Raw genomic sequence first — 15499 nt, forward strand, 5'->3', positions numbered from 1 at the left:
AAAATGGTGTGGCAGAAAGGATGAATAGAACTCTTTTGGAAAGGGCTCGTTGCATGCTGGGTTAGCAAACGCCTTTTGGGCAGAAGTTAGAAGTTATCTCTACAGCTTGTTATATTGTCAACCGAGTTCCATCTGCACCTTTGAACTTTAAGACTCCAGAGGAAGTGTGGTCAGGTACTTCTGCTAATTATTCTGATTTAAAGATATTTGGTTGCCCTGCATACATGCATGTAAATGATGAAAAATTAGAGCCAAGGGCTAAAATATGCATTTTCCTTGGCTATGCATCTGGGGTGAAAGGATACCGACTATGGTATCCTGATCCTATGGCACCAAAATTTATAATTAGCAAAGACGTAACCTTTGATGAATCCTCTATGTTACATTCTAGAAAAGAGTCTTCTAGTTCTTGTGATACAGGTAAAGAAAAGTGTATACAGAACCAGGTGGAGATTGAGATTGGCATTCCTTCTGAGCCAAGCTCATCAACTTTGGAGAAAAATACAGTTAAAACTCCTCAAGTTGAGACATAAGCTAAAATTTCTGAAGTTGAGACTCCTGAAGTTGAACCAGAAGAAGAGGAGTATTCTATAGCCAAACATAGACCAACAAGAGAATGTAAACAACCATTAAGGTTTGGAGATTATGTTGCATTTGCTTTTTTCAGTTGCACAGGAAACTAAAGAAATTGGAGAACCATCAAAATATTCAGAAGCAGTTTCTGCTGCTGACTCGGCCAAGTGGCTGATTGCAATGAATGAAGAAATTGAGTCTCTCCACAAGAATGGTAATTGGTCTCTTGTGAAGCTGCCATCAGGAAAAAGAATTGTTGGTTGCAAATGGGTCTTCAATAAAAAGGATGGCATTCCAGGGGTTGAAGATGCGAGGTATAAGACACGATTAGTTGCAAAGGTCTATAGTCAGGTACAAGGAGTTGATTTTAATGATATTTTCTCACATGTTGTTAAACATAGCTCTATTCGTGTCTTGCTTGCCTTCGTTGCCATGTATAATTTGGAATTAGAACAACTTGATGTTAAGAAAGCTTTCTTACATGGCGAACTTGAGGAACAAATATACATGCATCAACCCGAAGGATTTGAAATTGAAGAAAATGAAGATCATGTTTGCTTGTTGAAGAAATCCTTATACAGATTAAAGCAGTCTCCAAGACAATGGTATAAAAGGTTTGATTCCTTTATGTTGGGTCATGGTTATTCGAGGAGCATGTTTGATAGTTGTGTTTACTTCCGGAAGTTAAATGATGATTCATTTGTGTACCTATTATTATATGTTGATGACATGCTCATTGCTGCTAAGGATTTAACAGAAATTCACAATTTGAAAAGTCAGCTGAAAAGTGAATTTGAGATGAAAGATTTGGGAGCAGCTAAGAAAATCCTTGGCATGGAGATCAAAAGAGATCAAAAAGCCAACAGGCTATTTCTGACCCAGAAGAAGTACTTGGAGAAAGTCTTGGAGAGGTTTGGCATGAAAGATGCTAAACCAGTTAGTACCCCTCTTGCTGCTCAGTTCCCGCAGTCAGAGGAAGAAGAGAGGTACATGGCACAGGTTCCTTATTCCAGTGCAGTCGGCAGTATTATGTATGCAATGGTTTGTACATGTTCAGACATTTCACAAGCATTGAGCGTGGTAAGCCGGTATATGGCTTGCCCTGGTAAAGCACATTGGCATGCTGTGAAATGGATTCTCAGATACTTGCGAGGTACTTCGAACACATGTTTGGAGTTTGGGATAAATACTAACACTTTGGTTGGTTTTGTAGACTCAGATTATACAGGTGATCTTGACAAAAGAAGATCACTAACAGGCTATGTATTTTGCATCGGTATTTGCACTATTAGTTGGAAAGCTATATTACAACATGTAATAGCTTTATCTACTACCGAAGCAGAATATATGACAGTGACCGAGGCAATCAAAGAAGCTTTATGGTTGAAGGGTCTATTTGCGGAACTCAGTTCACACCAAGGTGGTCTTACCATTTTCTGTGATAGTCAAAGTGTCATTCACTTGACTAAAGATTAGATGTATCATGAGAGGACGAAGCACATTGATATAAAGTATCATTTCATCCGAGAAACCATTGTTGAAGGAAAAGTCTCTGTTCAGAAGATCAACACTAGAGACAATCCTGCTGACATGTTCACAAAACCTCTTCTAGTGTCCAAGTTCAAGCTTTGCCTCAACTTGATTGGCATTTATGAAGAATGATTTTGCCCATTGGGATTTTTGCGGAGAATGTAGAGCAAATTTACTATATATAAGCCGAAATTAGGCCAATGTGAAAATTTGTAATATGGCCATTAATTTGGCTTCTTCTCAAGTGGGGGCCAAATTTTCATAAAATTTGCCATGTCATAATATCCACTATAACAAAATTTATAGATCATGACATTTGCCATGACATAATATCCACTATTAGGCTAAGAATTTCTTGCTATAAATAGAGGAGTTTCTCCTTATTTATAAACACATCAATTCAAGAGTTTTTCACACTTGTCTTTCTTTCTCCTCCTTTATTTCATTATAGAGTATTTTGTAAGAGAGTGAGTGTTGGGAAACACTTGTGTGAACCTTTTCTTTGGAGTGATCTTGTGAGGTTATTCTCTTGGGGTATTTGGCACTAATTAGAGTATTTACTCTAATTTTGTACTCTTTTGGTATAGTGAAATTGTTCCTCTCCGCTTGTAGACATAGGTCACCTTGACCGAACAACGTTAAATTTGTGTCTTCTTTATCTTCTTTAATTGGCGTTATTATCAACTTGCATTGTCTTTGTTATTATCATTATAACGTTGTTTGGCTAAATTCCGCACTACCCGATTTTCCGATCCTAACAGCTCTGCTAGTCAGATCCCTCTCTAGCGGCGCTAGTGCTTGACATATAGCCATATAAGTGAAAGAAACGACCCATAGAGCCATGTAAGTTGCAGGTCCAAATCCAGCCATACCATAGGCGAGATTCACACTAAGTAAACACAGTACCCGAAAATCTTTAGGGTGCAGCACGTAAAAGTAAAAATAAGTTACTGCTGCTACAAGCAGAATAACGTATACGTGAAACTGTTTGTGGTGCAGGTGGCTGAACAGAGGCGCTACACCTACACAGAGCACGACTAATGGGCATATATAAGATATCACAATGACGGCGAGCTCGTATGGGATTCACCCCGTAGTAAGAAATATAACAGCGGCGGAGCCAGAGTAGTACCAAAACAACTTCAGCCAACAGAAGGGAAGCAGTTGTACAGATAAGCCATGCTCCATAGCCAGAAGCAGTGGCAACGACAAACACCGCAAGTGTAGCCCAAATCTTCTGGTGCTCAATGTTCATTTTTTCTTAGATAAAATGAGTTTAGTTAGTAGTATTAGAAAATGTGTTAGCTGGTGAGAAAGATAAAGCAGAAGGGCGTAGATTTCTGCCTGTTATGTGTTTGTAAAAATGTGGAGATGAAATATTTGGTGGTGAGAGGAAGAAAATGAACGAAAGAGAAAAATGGCAAAATCAACGTCGCACTGCTGCAGAGGTACGTGCATCTTTTACTGCTGCAGCAATAAGTCGCTTTTAAAGCTTGTGGGCTTTTGAAAAATCTCCAATATAATTAAGATAAAAGTATTAAAAGCTTATAGCCCGTTTGGCCGACCGGCAAAAATCTAACTTATTTTGAGAAGTATTTTTTCTCAAAAGTGTTTTTCTCAAAAGTACTTTTGGTGAGAAGCAGTTTGTGTGTGGCTAATTAATTAAAAAACACTTCTGAATAGCAATTAGTGTTTGACCAAACTTTTAAAAATTGCTTGTAAGTGTATTTTTCTCAAAAGTACTTTTCAAAGAAGTGCTTTTGAAGAGAAGTTACTTTTTTCTGCTTCTCGTCAAAAGTACTTTTTTTTTTCAAAAGCTTTGTGAAACACTTCAATTTTTTTTTTTTTTTTCAAAAAAAAAATTTTTAGGATTGGAGAAGTTTCGCCAAACAGGCTATTAGTCTTGCAATTTTAGCTCTGGGGAAGGAGTATGGATGTTTGTGAGGCGTTGATCATTTGCATGGACTCACTTTTCAGTTTATTTGTGGGAATTTAGTTATCCATAAACTAATCCTAACGAGTGATCAAGGAAATTTGATTATCTATAAACTATCTAGTAAGCGATCAACTCATGTTTGAGCATGATGAATCACTACGTGCCAACTTGTTATCAAGCATTTTATGGATGAAGAACAACAAACATAATAATTTCTGGCCTGTTTAGTACTTCCGTTGTCCCAATTTGTTCAACACTTCTGTGTTTTTTTTTTTTTTGGTCAATGAACACAAAAACAAATATGTTACGGGTACTTTTGTTTATTTTAAAATTATCTAATTTATTTATCGAAATCGTCCCCTTTTTTCTTCAATTACCTGTTCAACCAAATTATGCCAAAGAAATTAATATAAAGTGAGTAATAAATACATGACCATTTTACATGTGAAGCATTTTCCGGGTGATCTAATTCACCTCTAAAAATATTTTTCTTAGTTATTCTACTTCCTATACTACTCGATCTTCCTCCAAATCCAGAAAGAACAAAGGATTTCTTCTGGTCAGTCATAGTTTCAATTTTAAGTTCTGTAAAATGGCAAATCCTACTTATAAACCCATAGGGCCATTCCCACATAACACAAGGTTCCTGAATATTACACACATAACACAAGGTTCCTGAATATTGTAGTTAAAGCACTTAACTCAGAAGTCCTCTTCCTCAACGCTGCACTAATAAACCCTCAGAAAAATAAAATACAGTAGTCTTCCTGATATTTTAACGGGAAGTTTGTGTATTGACGCAAAAGAAGACGGAGTAATAACAGCAAATGCATATAGGTCATACGAAGTATTACTGCAAAATATACTGAAAGTACTTAATTCTTCCAATTGAACTGATTTCCAAAAAATGAAAGCAAAAGGGACTAATGCAGCACCAAGTTTAATAGTGTCTATCACAATTAACCTAGACCAGGATAACACTAAGAGAGAATAAAAACTACATTCCCAGCGGAAACATCCTCTGAACCATTTCTGGACCATCAACTGTGGGTCTGGGTGTAACCAAAACTCAGCGGTTGCTGACAGAAAGGGGGCTGCAACAAAACAAAAGGAGGAATTGGATCAGTTACTTAAGTTGCATGCTGTTAACAGAGATCACAGACGTCAAAAAAATAATAGATGAATAAATAAAAGAGAGACCAAAGACAAGAACAACTCTGCAAGCACAACTCTCCACACACATTAGAACAATCAAAAGCAAAGTTTTTCTGCAAATTTCCCTTTTCATTGGGTTGAGGAGTATTCATAGTACAATATGCAGGCATGCACCATCAAGGCATCAACAGTGTGGTTGAGTTCCAAAAAGTAGGAGCCCCATAATAATATACACTTATCTCCTATAATATTTGCCGAGAGAGATGGCATTGGTTATTTCTCCCAAAAGGTGCATCCATAGAGATATAGTTAGTCAAAATGCGAAGAAAAGAACAATTTACAAGACATTAATATTATCTCAGCATGCGTAACAAGGAAGACACACTTGGAGCTAATAGTACAGCTGCCATAATTAACATATAAGCCACTCCAATATATATTTATTATACGTAAACTGCAGTTCTTGAAACATAGGGCCTGTGATAAGAAGAATAGAGGATAACTGGCAATTAAGATGTTATACTAATGCCATGGGAGACATTAGCCCCTAGAAGAGCACCTCCACATGGCAGTATGGCCACTACATTTGCATGCGGCATCAACATAAACAAGCCCATTATTAACACCTAAAGCTAAACGACATATTGCTTTCAACATAAAATCGATACTTTTATTTACTTATAGCTTCTAAATCAGAGTTCCACATACTTCATCTTCTAAAATACTAAATTATAGTTTGACATAACGTGCATTTCCTTTTGTTGAAATATTATTTGACAATTACTCATTTAATTACCAAAAAGGGTACTCCCAACAGACCCCTACAGCAAAAAAGTTGGCGCTTTATAGTATAAGGCCCAGATTTATGAATCATAATGATTGCCAATTGAATTCCAGTAGGAAAATAGCATTCAAGGGACATGAAACTGATTAGTACCTGAATGAAAGCATGCCTAAGTTGATCATATGAATGTGCATAAATCATGCTCTGGGTTGGCCACTGCATGAATACTCCATTATTGGAGGTGTGATTTAATCCCATGGCATGGTACGGGCCAGGAGCAGGGTTCCTGTAGTTCGGTGAAGCTTGAGCATTGGGCAGCTGACTCATCTGAGGAAAAGCAGCATCATAATGCACATATGGGGGCTGAAACTTCTGCACATCAAAAGGTGCCAAGCTAAAGCACTGACCAGTCGGGACACTCTTAACGTATCTGCATCAGTTTGAAAGACAATTAGATGTATCATCTTCAGACACTATTTAATGTTATAAGTTATAGCAGAACAAGGTGCAGCATTTGTATATCATTTGTTTGACCTGCATAAGTGTGTATATCTACATATAGATGAAGCATCATCTACATTCTAACCTAACTGCTTAATTAATGCAGCATCACCTACCACGTGACTCCTCCAATTCCACAACTCAAACTTGCTAACATATTAGGTTACACAGTCAAATTTCAATCCCAACTTCTTCCACAGTCGGAACTTAAGTAGTGGTGCTGAAAAAATCTAAATCGTAATGCTGCTCAAAAGGTCAGGAGGAGAACAGAAATTATGCCAAACCAGAGTGCGAGATACTCTCTAAGACAACAATTTTCACTCGCATAAAATTTCATTGCTGCTAACTGTTCAAGACGTGTAAATGCACATACACTGCTCCAGTTCTGGTGTATCAGCTATAAACACACTAGAAATTACAGAACAAAAATGCATCACTCTAAAAGATTCTCTCTAATGACTTTATCCAAACAAAGATGGTTAATATAGCTTTTCAGCAAGCCACGCAATCAAAATCCCATATCAAATCATGCAATACTTTCAGAAGCATGCTTTTTTGATTAAGTTACTATCAGAAGAAAACTAACAATATACTAGTCCTTTATATGTCAAATTAATACAGACAATACGCCAGCACTTGATGTAATTTTGACAATAGAAAATGGTCTAACAAAAGAAAGAACAGCTGCTCAAGCATCCAAACAATAGCCAGTTGTCATGAAAAGACACTAGCAGAATTAACTAGATCAAACAGAAGCAGAGTACAGGCTGCATATAACAACTAAATCATACAAAATAAAACAAAGGACTGAAAGTAAATTCCAGTAACTGAGATGGAGCATTTTAGAATACAAAAATATATCATACAAATCACTAAAGAAGGCATAGCACCCAAGATAACTTACCTAACATAATTCCTGTCATAATCAGGGTCACTCAGCTCTTTCTCCCTGTCCCTAAGGATGGCAACACGAGATGAAGTACCACTTTCCCTGCTGATGAGGCTTTTCTCCATATCCAAGAATAACCTATTTGAACATTCATTCTCATCTATGAGGTTCTTGATGTCAGAAGCAACACGAGCTAATGTGTCTCTTGACTCAGAGCTAATAGGACTATTAAAAATACGTGCACGTGCCCTGTCATACTCCTCTTTTCTCTCTTCCACAGTTCTCACTGGACTGCGTTTAGGACCCGAATCATCATCATTTGAGGAAGTTTTACTAGGTCTTGGTCGTATTACAATTTTCATCTTCTCATATTTGTCATTGTCAGATTGTTTAGGTGGGATGTCCGATAAACGCACAGCTGGGAATTTACTTTCAGGCTTTCTTGTCACCAGAATTTTGGCTCCCTGACCATCCACCACATTATCCTGGACCATAGTCTGTAAACCATAGTGTTGAGCAACACGGTGCGCTGCAAGCCGGAGGTAGGAAGTAGGGAAATGTGGGAACTCAAAATGTTGCAAATCAGAATTTTGCAAGAACTTCTGAATATCAAGTTCCATTCGTAGAACTGCCAAACAGCAAAAAAAAAAGACTTAAATACTTTTTTGTCTATAGAGTAATTATTCTAATAAGAGACACAAAAATATATTAAAGAATGAGCATGTAAAGGTTCACTGTAATCTAGTATAACACCTACCAATAGAACTCCCAACGCTAACAAATAAAATAGGAACTGATGTCAAGTAACTATACTATCAGGAAAGACAGACTAAATAGCATACTAAATCAACAAAACAAATTGTTGGTCAATCCATCAGTAGAGAATTAAATCTTCCACTTCTATGCTAAATTGCTAATTAACACTTTGGAGCTCTCATATATAATAATCAACATACATCCCACAGCTCTTTCTAGTACTATAACAGTAAAGCAAGATAGGGCATCCACACTATGAGTAGAGCAGGGAACTAAACCAATTTTTTAATGGGCATGCAACGTATATTATTCACATTGTATTAAGTCCACATAAAGAAGTTCTAGTCACCCATTATCTCAAAAGCATAAAGAAACACAGCGCTTAGCTCAATCTGACCATATTTACAAACTAAATTCAACTTCTCAACCAAACCAAATTATACAAAACAGAGAATCAATTACATACACAACATATATATAAAGAAGCTCAACCCAAGGGTGTGGCCTAGTGGTTAATAAAGTGGTAGGAGAACCATGAGGTCTCAGGTTCATTTCCCACAAAAAACACTAGATTTCTTCACATCTGCCTAAGCCTTGGCAGGAGTTAACAGGTACCCGTGGAATAGTCAAGGTGCGCACACGCTGCGTGTGCCCGGCCAACACGTCATCAAATAATATATACTAAGAAGCTCAATTGGTTATCATTAGATTCAGATCTACAGCAAATCTATCCCACCAAAATTCACAACAATCACAATAAACCCAGACCAGCAAAAGCAAAAATAAACCCAATTCTGCACAATTAACCCCAATAAAATCGAAGAAAACAGAAACCCGGAACCCTAAAACTAACCCTAAGGAATAGGAACACATGTCACTAAATTACACAAAAATTGCTGGAAAAAGAAAAAACAAAAATAAAAGCTATGTTGAAGAGCACATACTGGTGAGACGATGACGTGGGTTTTGAAGGGCTTCAACCAAGAAAGGATCCACCATTGACAAATAAGCAGCAGAAGCTGAATCCATTTTTAGAGCAAACCCTTTTTTCTCTCTAAAAATTACAGGGATTATGTAAAATTGGAATACAAAAGTTTTTTTATATTTTTTTATCTCTTTTCTTCACCCAAGAGAGGGGAAGAAGAAGAGACTTTTTAAGGAGCTCTCAAAAAGGGAGAGAGAATGAAAATAGAAAACCCTATTGCCTTCTTATCCCCTAAGAGGAGGACTACTAGAAGAAAAGAAAAGGGTCTAAATTTGTGTATTTCAATAGGGAGGGATTGGGTTTTGTCTTTTTTGTCTGCTTTTAAAAGAAAAAATAAAAAAGATCTTACTGCAAAGGACTACAGCCAAAGTTAGCTAAAATATCTCTTTGGTCGGACCATTGTGTGTGTGTGAAAAATCGAGAGCTTCAAATATTGCCAATCGGGGTGAAAAGAAAAAGAAATAGCCAATTAAAAGCTTCCTTTTGTTTTTCCAAAATTTTCTATAAATATGTGGGGTAAGTTCGGTAGTCAAAAAGTATGTTAAATGTTCAAAGAATAAAGTTTTCTTTAATACGAAGTGCTACAATTTCGCATAATGCTTTTTACGATGCGAATTGGACTAATCGAACCGATGAATTTGGAACCCTGAGAATGGATTCCTCCTTGATATGAGCACTAAGACCCCTATAGTGAGCTTTATATGGCGTAACTTTAAATTAATCGAGCCAATAAATTTTAACTGAGTTTGGTTGAAGCAAAAAATAGAAAGGTAAAATAAGTTAGGAGTGTACGGGAAGGTTTAGTGATTTTTTTTCCTCTAAAAAGAGAAACTAAACAGGTTATGTCAATGACAAAATTAATAAGTTGCATGATGCAATTTCTCTAGAGACAATAGACTAATCTTGCAGTCAATTTAGCATGATTATCATATCACCTTCAAACCTAGCATGGTATTACGTAAAATAATGAGGAAGTTGCAACTTAATTAGATACGAATTTTAGTTCTCAAACATTCAAAGGCACTCTTAAATCCTTAATCTATTCTTTCTGGATCTTGATCTTAGTACAAGCCCATGGTTCATGGTGTGTTAAGATTTAAACGGGCTTGAGTTGCTAGTCACCTAAACCATGGTTATATTGGACTATTCCTGAACCTATAAGCCCAATACTAAAACGCAAGCCCAAAACATGATACTTAAATTAAAATAATATTTTAAAAATTCTTATGAAATGAGTATTTGTATAGAAACAGGCTATTCACTATCATTTCTATTAGTATAATATATCTACTACTACTCGTCATGGAAGTGTCTACTCCTCCCAACCAACCCCCCAAAAATAAAAGGGTATAAAGAGGAAAAGGTAAAGGATTTTATCCTTTATAAATTATTGTCCTGATATTAAAAGTACTTAATTATCCTTCCATTAGCAATTAGCATCTCAAAATATATGCTATCAGTTTAGGATATAGAAAAAAAGATCAACTAAGTTTTAAAATGTTATTGTGAAGTGAGAAAGTTAAAGAAATTTTAGTACTTATCTATCACCTGTTTTGACAGTCATTGGTCACACTTAAAAGGAATAGGAGTTATCCATTTCAGCTACCTTAGCTTGAATGTTCCTTAAAATCGCCATCGCCAAGCAAGCCTATTGCTTGAAGACTTTTTAGTTTGATTCATGCTGTTTATAAAAACTCGAAAAATCGCACCAGGTCGTTTGTTGTTCATAAAAATTTGAAAAATCGAATCAAATCGAAAATCGAATCAAACCGATCAAAAAAACTGATACTTTTTAGGTTTGGTTTGGTTTTGGTTTTGAATTTTAAAAACCGATCAAATTTGGTTTGGTTTTAATCGAAAAAATCCGAACCAAACCGACTATATGTGTGTGTGTGTGTGTGTGTGTGTGTGTGTGTGTGTGTTTTATCTAAAGTTTCTAAAATTTTATGGTACATATTAGTCGTTTATACTTTTAGTCTAGTTTTTTGCTATTATAATAATCTAATTCTTTGCCTTTATATTCTAGTTTGATTAGTAGTTCTCTTTTGCTAAGTACAAGAATTTATTTCATGTTAAAATAATCAATTTTTAATTGAGTACTTAAATTATTCATCACTAGTTGATTCAATTATCATCAATATATCTTGCTAAATGATAGGTTTTTCAAAGAGCAATTGGTTTGATAGTGTTACATTGAAAATGTAGTCTCTAGAATATGTGTTTGGTAGTGTATGTTTCATATTTAAGAAAAACCCGATAAATAACCGAAAAAATCGAAAAAACGACAAAAACCGAATCGATAAAAAACCGACTTAATTGGTTTGGTTTGGTTTCAATATTTGAAGAACCGACTTACTTGGTTTGGTTTCTTTTTATGAAAAACCCGATCCAAACCGAACCATAAACACCCTTGACTGCAATTATTCCTCATATACAACGGCGCACTAGGGATTTTCTGCAAGTTGTGTCGGTCTATTATTACAACTAAACTTGTGTTGTGTCATGGTTTTGGATTTGTACATAGAGGTTCTAAAGTTTTACTTCTTGTCATAATATATATTTAATAAATACATGTTTTTGGTGTACTAGTTTCTCTGCACATGCGTTGTATGTGTATATCGAATCATAAAATATACCGTATTATATAATAATAATAATAATAATAATATTAAAATAAAACATGAATAAATAATTATACATGGAAAAACGTACAATTATGTGGGAACGATCAATTGTATTATAAAATCCCAAAAGCCAAGGATTGATTTATCATCTTTCATTTTTTAAGATTTCACTATCATTTTCAGCATCAACCCCACAAAGTAATAATTGTATGATCATACATATATTTTAAAATTATCTCATTAACTTACTTGTATAATATATCTGTATACGGGTAAAATCCGAGCTCATGATACACTCCGACCTCCAACGGGGTAAAATGAGCTCAAGATATGATTGCGAAGGTTCGGAATCGAAACAAGGGTCTCATCGAGTCAGAGTTCAGGGGCCAATTATCTGCCCTCGAGAATATTGGGGTCATGATTCGAGATCGATCCAAATACTTAGAGACTTCGGAGAACATTGTCGGGCAATCAAGCACGACCAACAGAAGGCCGTAATATTCGCGACCGGCCGGATATCATAGCGCGGATCTCGACACGTAAAAATGTAGAACCAGCAATCAGTTAAACAGAAGATTTTTTTACCTTTTATAGAGTTGTACTTAGAGTAGGATTCCCCTACTATATAAAGGAGGTCTGATAATTCATTAAACATATTGTAACACGCATTCCAAGGCAATATACTATTATTTTCACTGTTATTCTAAGCTTTTTCTTTTATTCATCAATATTACCCACCGTGAGCCCGGATCGAGGGTGAATATTTCAATAAAGCTGGAATCATCCACCTCACGTGGTTTGAATTTACTGTATTTCTATTTGTTCATTCTAACCCAATTTATCGTTTTATATCAAATTAATCTGCGTATCCTTAAAACCACTTACAAATTTATTTTTTATCCGATTTTAAGGGTAAATAGTTTGGCGCCTACCGTGGGGCTAAGAATAATAGTGGCAATTTGATACAAATTTTCATAAGACACCCTACTTCACACTGTTCTTTGAAGTGTCTTTGATTTCATGTCAACGTTTAAAATATCGAACTCCCAACCTGCCCCTCTAAACACGGATGCTAAGTCTAGCCACCATGGAGAGAACGATAACATAATGCTCGGTAACGAGGTGCCCTTTGTAGATTCCAATGGAATTCCGGCCACAGACCCGATCAATGCCAACTCACATATAGACATCCACACGAACTTGCCTACCGATCCCGAGAACAGCGTCCACGAGGAAGTCCGATCGGTGGCCCAAAATACTCATGACGGTGAAGGAGATGGGATCAACTTACGGGTGATCTTCAAAATCTTGTTGACTCAGTATGCAGCGATAGCTCAACTGTAGAACCAAAGTCGCGCTCCCAGTAGGGTTATGCCCAAATCATCCCAGGAAAACACTCGCAGAAATGAACCAGTCGCAGATAGGCCAAATGAAGCTGAACCTGGGACCAACCCTGAGATAATAAAGATGCTCGAGGAATTGACCAAATGGGTAGAAACGGGAGAAAAGAAAATTGAAACCAATGACAAGAAGGTGGAGACCTACAACTCCAGGGTCGACCAAATCCCCGGAGCACCACCGATATTAAAGGGCCTAGACTCCAAAAAGTTTGTTCAGAAACCTTTTCCTCCGAGCGCAGCCCCAAACCCGATCCCAAAAAAGTCATGCATGCTTGAAATTCCTAAGTACAATGGAAAAACTTATCCAAATGAACATGTGACCTTGTACACGTGCGCCATCAAGGGGAACGACTTAGAAGATGATGAGATCGAATCTGTCCTGCTAAAAAAGTTCAAAGAGACCTTGTCGAAAGGATCTATGATATGGTATCATAACTTACCCCCCAATTCTATTGACTCATTTGCTATGCTTGCAGATGCTTTTGTAAAAGCACACGCCGAATCCATCAAGGTCGAGACCAGGAAGTCAGACCTTTTCAAGGTAAAGCAAAGAGATAACGAGATGCTCAAGGAGTTTGTATCAAGGTTTCAAATGGAACAGATGGACCTTCCGTCGGTGGCAGACGATTGGGCCATTCAGGCCTTCACCCAAGGACTTAATACTCGAAGCTTGTTGTCTTCGCTACAGTTGAAGCAAACTCTGGTAGAATATCCGGCTGTAACTTGGGCCGATGTGCATAACCGATATCAATCAAAAACTAGGGTCGAAGATGATTAGGTTGGGGCCTTTCCGGGTATGTTTATCCCGTCTGAGCTAGTAACAGATCCCAAAGAGACATTGATCGAGAACCAAGGTTAAGTAGGGATCGGTATCAACCGTATAACGGTGATCATAGGGGTAACAGGTTTGGATGAAACCCTGTGAGAAATGAAAGGAGAAGCGATCGCAGTCAAAAATAACCGGGGACTTATGATCAAAAATGGTTTCGACAGGCCACCCCATTCTCGTTGGTCTACGATGCCAAAGCTCTTATACCGGTTGAAGTAGGATAACCGAGCCCCAGGTTCCGATATGTAACCAAAGAGTCAAATAACGAGGCCATGAATATGAACGTGAAACTATTAGACGAAAGTCGCGAGGCCACCCTCATCCGGTTGGCCTCCCAAAAGAAACTGATCGAAAGATATTACAATTAGAGAGCCAACCTCTGACACTTCAATGTCGGGGACTTAGTGTTAAGAAAGGTGACACTGAACAACCGGAACCCGAATGAAGGGAAACTAGGACCGAATTGGGAAGGCCCATATCGAATTATTGAGATCACTGGCAAAGGATCGTACAAACTTGAAACAGCAAATGGTGAGCGGCTACCAAACAACTGGAACATAACCCACTTAAAACGATACTATTGCTAAGGTACGACCCCATTCATTACCTTTCTTTAAATATATTACGGATTGGACTAACACTTGAAGGTGACGACCAAGGAATGATGCAACTATTAGGCTTGAAAGCATGCGTTGTACTCCTTTTCCCTTGAACCGGTTTTGTCCCAAATTATTTTTTACCGGCAAGTTTTTTAACAAGGCAACTGTGTATCGTGCTAACTTAGAATTGAAGACCGACTATGAATCGGAGTCAAGGTTCACATCAACAATATCCTAGCCCTCTCAAAGATCGGCCTCGAATATTGGGGGCCATCACCCTCAGGTAATGATTTTAGCAAGGAAGAAAACTTCATTCTTAAACAAGTCTGGGCTTGATGGATAGGATTTGTTGTAAGGGCCAAAAGGTCAAATGAACTGTGTCCACATAGACCACTTAAGACACAACATGAAATTTGTACACATTTGCAATTTTTGTATGTTGCACAGAAATAAAAGAAAGTTTCTACCTTGCAGATGTATATTTTGTCTCTCAAGAAATATTGAATTTTGTACCTTAAGGACATCGGCCCCAAGGGCCACCTCCGTCTGAATCGAAGAGATCACCCTCGCTCGGGGACTATCGTCATCGGTAAGCCCGGACAGCTCGGGCGATGAAGCTCGGGGATAATAAGCCCATTGGGAAATACCCAAACTTAAAAGACTACGACCATCCTAGAAAGCTTCGGAGACGTCCGAGATCCGTATCCAAAACATAAGGCCTTCAAAATTTCTAAACCAGTTCGAAGGCTACCCTCAGTAAAATTATAAAAAATTTTAAGTAAACACTTTGGGAAAATCTTGTGGTCATACCAAGCCCCCACGAGTCTTAAGTAAAATAAAATCGAGAACGAACATTGTTCGAACCTCCAAACAAGACCTAATTATTATGTGCTAAGGCATCCAAAATATTTGCAATCATAAAAGAAAAATCAAAAAGA

At 37.2% G+C, this 15499-nt stretch overlaps 1 protein-coding gene across 1 annotated transcript; it reads right to left on the bottom strand.

Annotated features, from left to right (window-relative positions):
- Positions 1 to 4857: 4857 nt before the first annotated feature.
- LOC104104634 (uncharacterized) lies at positions 4858 to 9363 on the bottom strand. The gene is made up of 4 exons (XM_009612775.4): positions 9069 to 9363; positions 7384 to 7996; positions 6132 to 6408; positions 4858 to 5133 (listed from the first exon to the last, which is right to left on the bottom strand). The coding sequence occupies exons 1-4, from the start codon at positions 9151 to 9153 to the stop codon at positions 5080 to 5082; spliced, it is 1029 nt and encodes a 342-aa protein (XP_009611070.1). The 5' UTR covers positions 9154 to 9363; the 3' UTR covers positions 4858 to 5079.
- Positions 9364 to 15499: the final 6136 nt, after the last annotated feature.

The sequence above is a fragment of the Nicotiana tomentosiformis genome, chromosome 10 (genome assembly GCF_000390325.3).
Source record: "Nicotiana tomentosiformis chromosome 10, ASM39032v3, whole genome shotgun sequence".
NCBI lineage: Eukaryota > Viridiplantae > Streptophyta > Magnoliopsida > Solanales > Solanaceae > Nicotiana > Nicotiana tomentosiformis.

What these genes read in the sequence shown, in the direction of transcription:
- LOC104104634 (XM_009612775.4), bottom strand. Translation starts at nt 9,153, where the DNA reads ATGGATTCAGCTTCTGCTGCTTATTTGTCAATGGTGGATCCTTTCTTG. An exon ending in CCCACGTCATCGTCTCACCA is followed by an intron (nt 7,997 to 9,068) that starts GTATGTGCTCTT and finishes GCTGTTTGGCAG; the next exon opens with TTCTACGAATGGAACTTGAT. An exon ending in TATGACAGGAATTATGTTAG is followed by an intron (nt 6,409 to 7,383) that starts GTAAGTTATCTT and finishes AAACTGATGCAG; the next exon opens with ATACGTTAAGAGTGTCCCGA.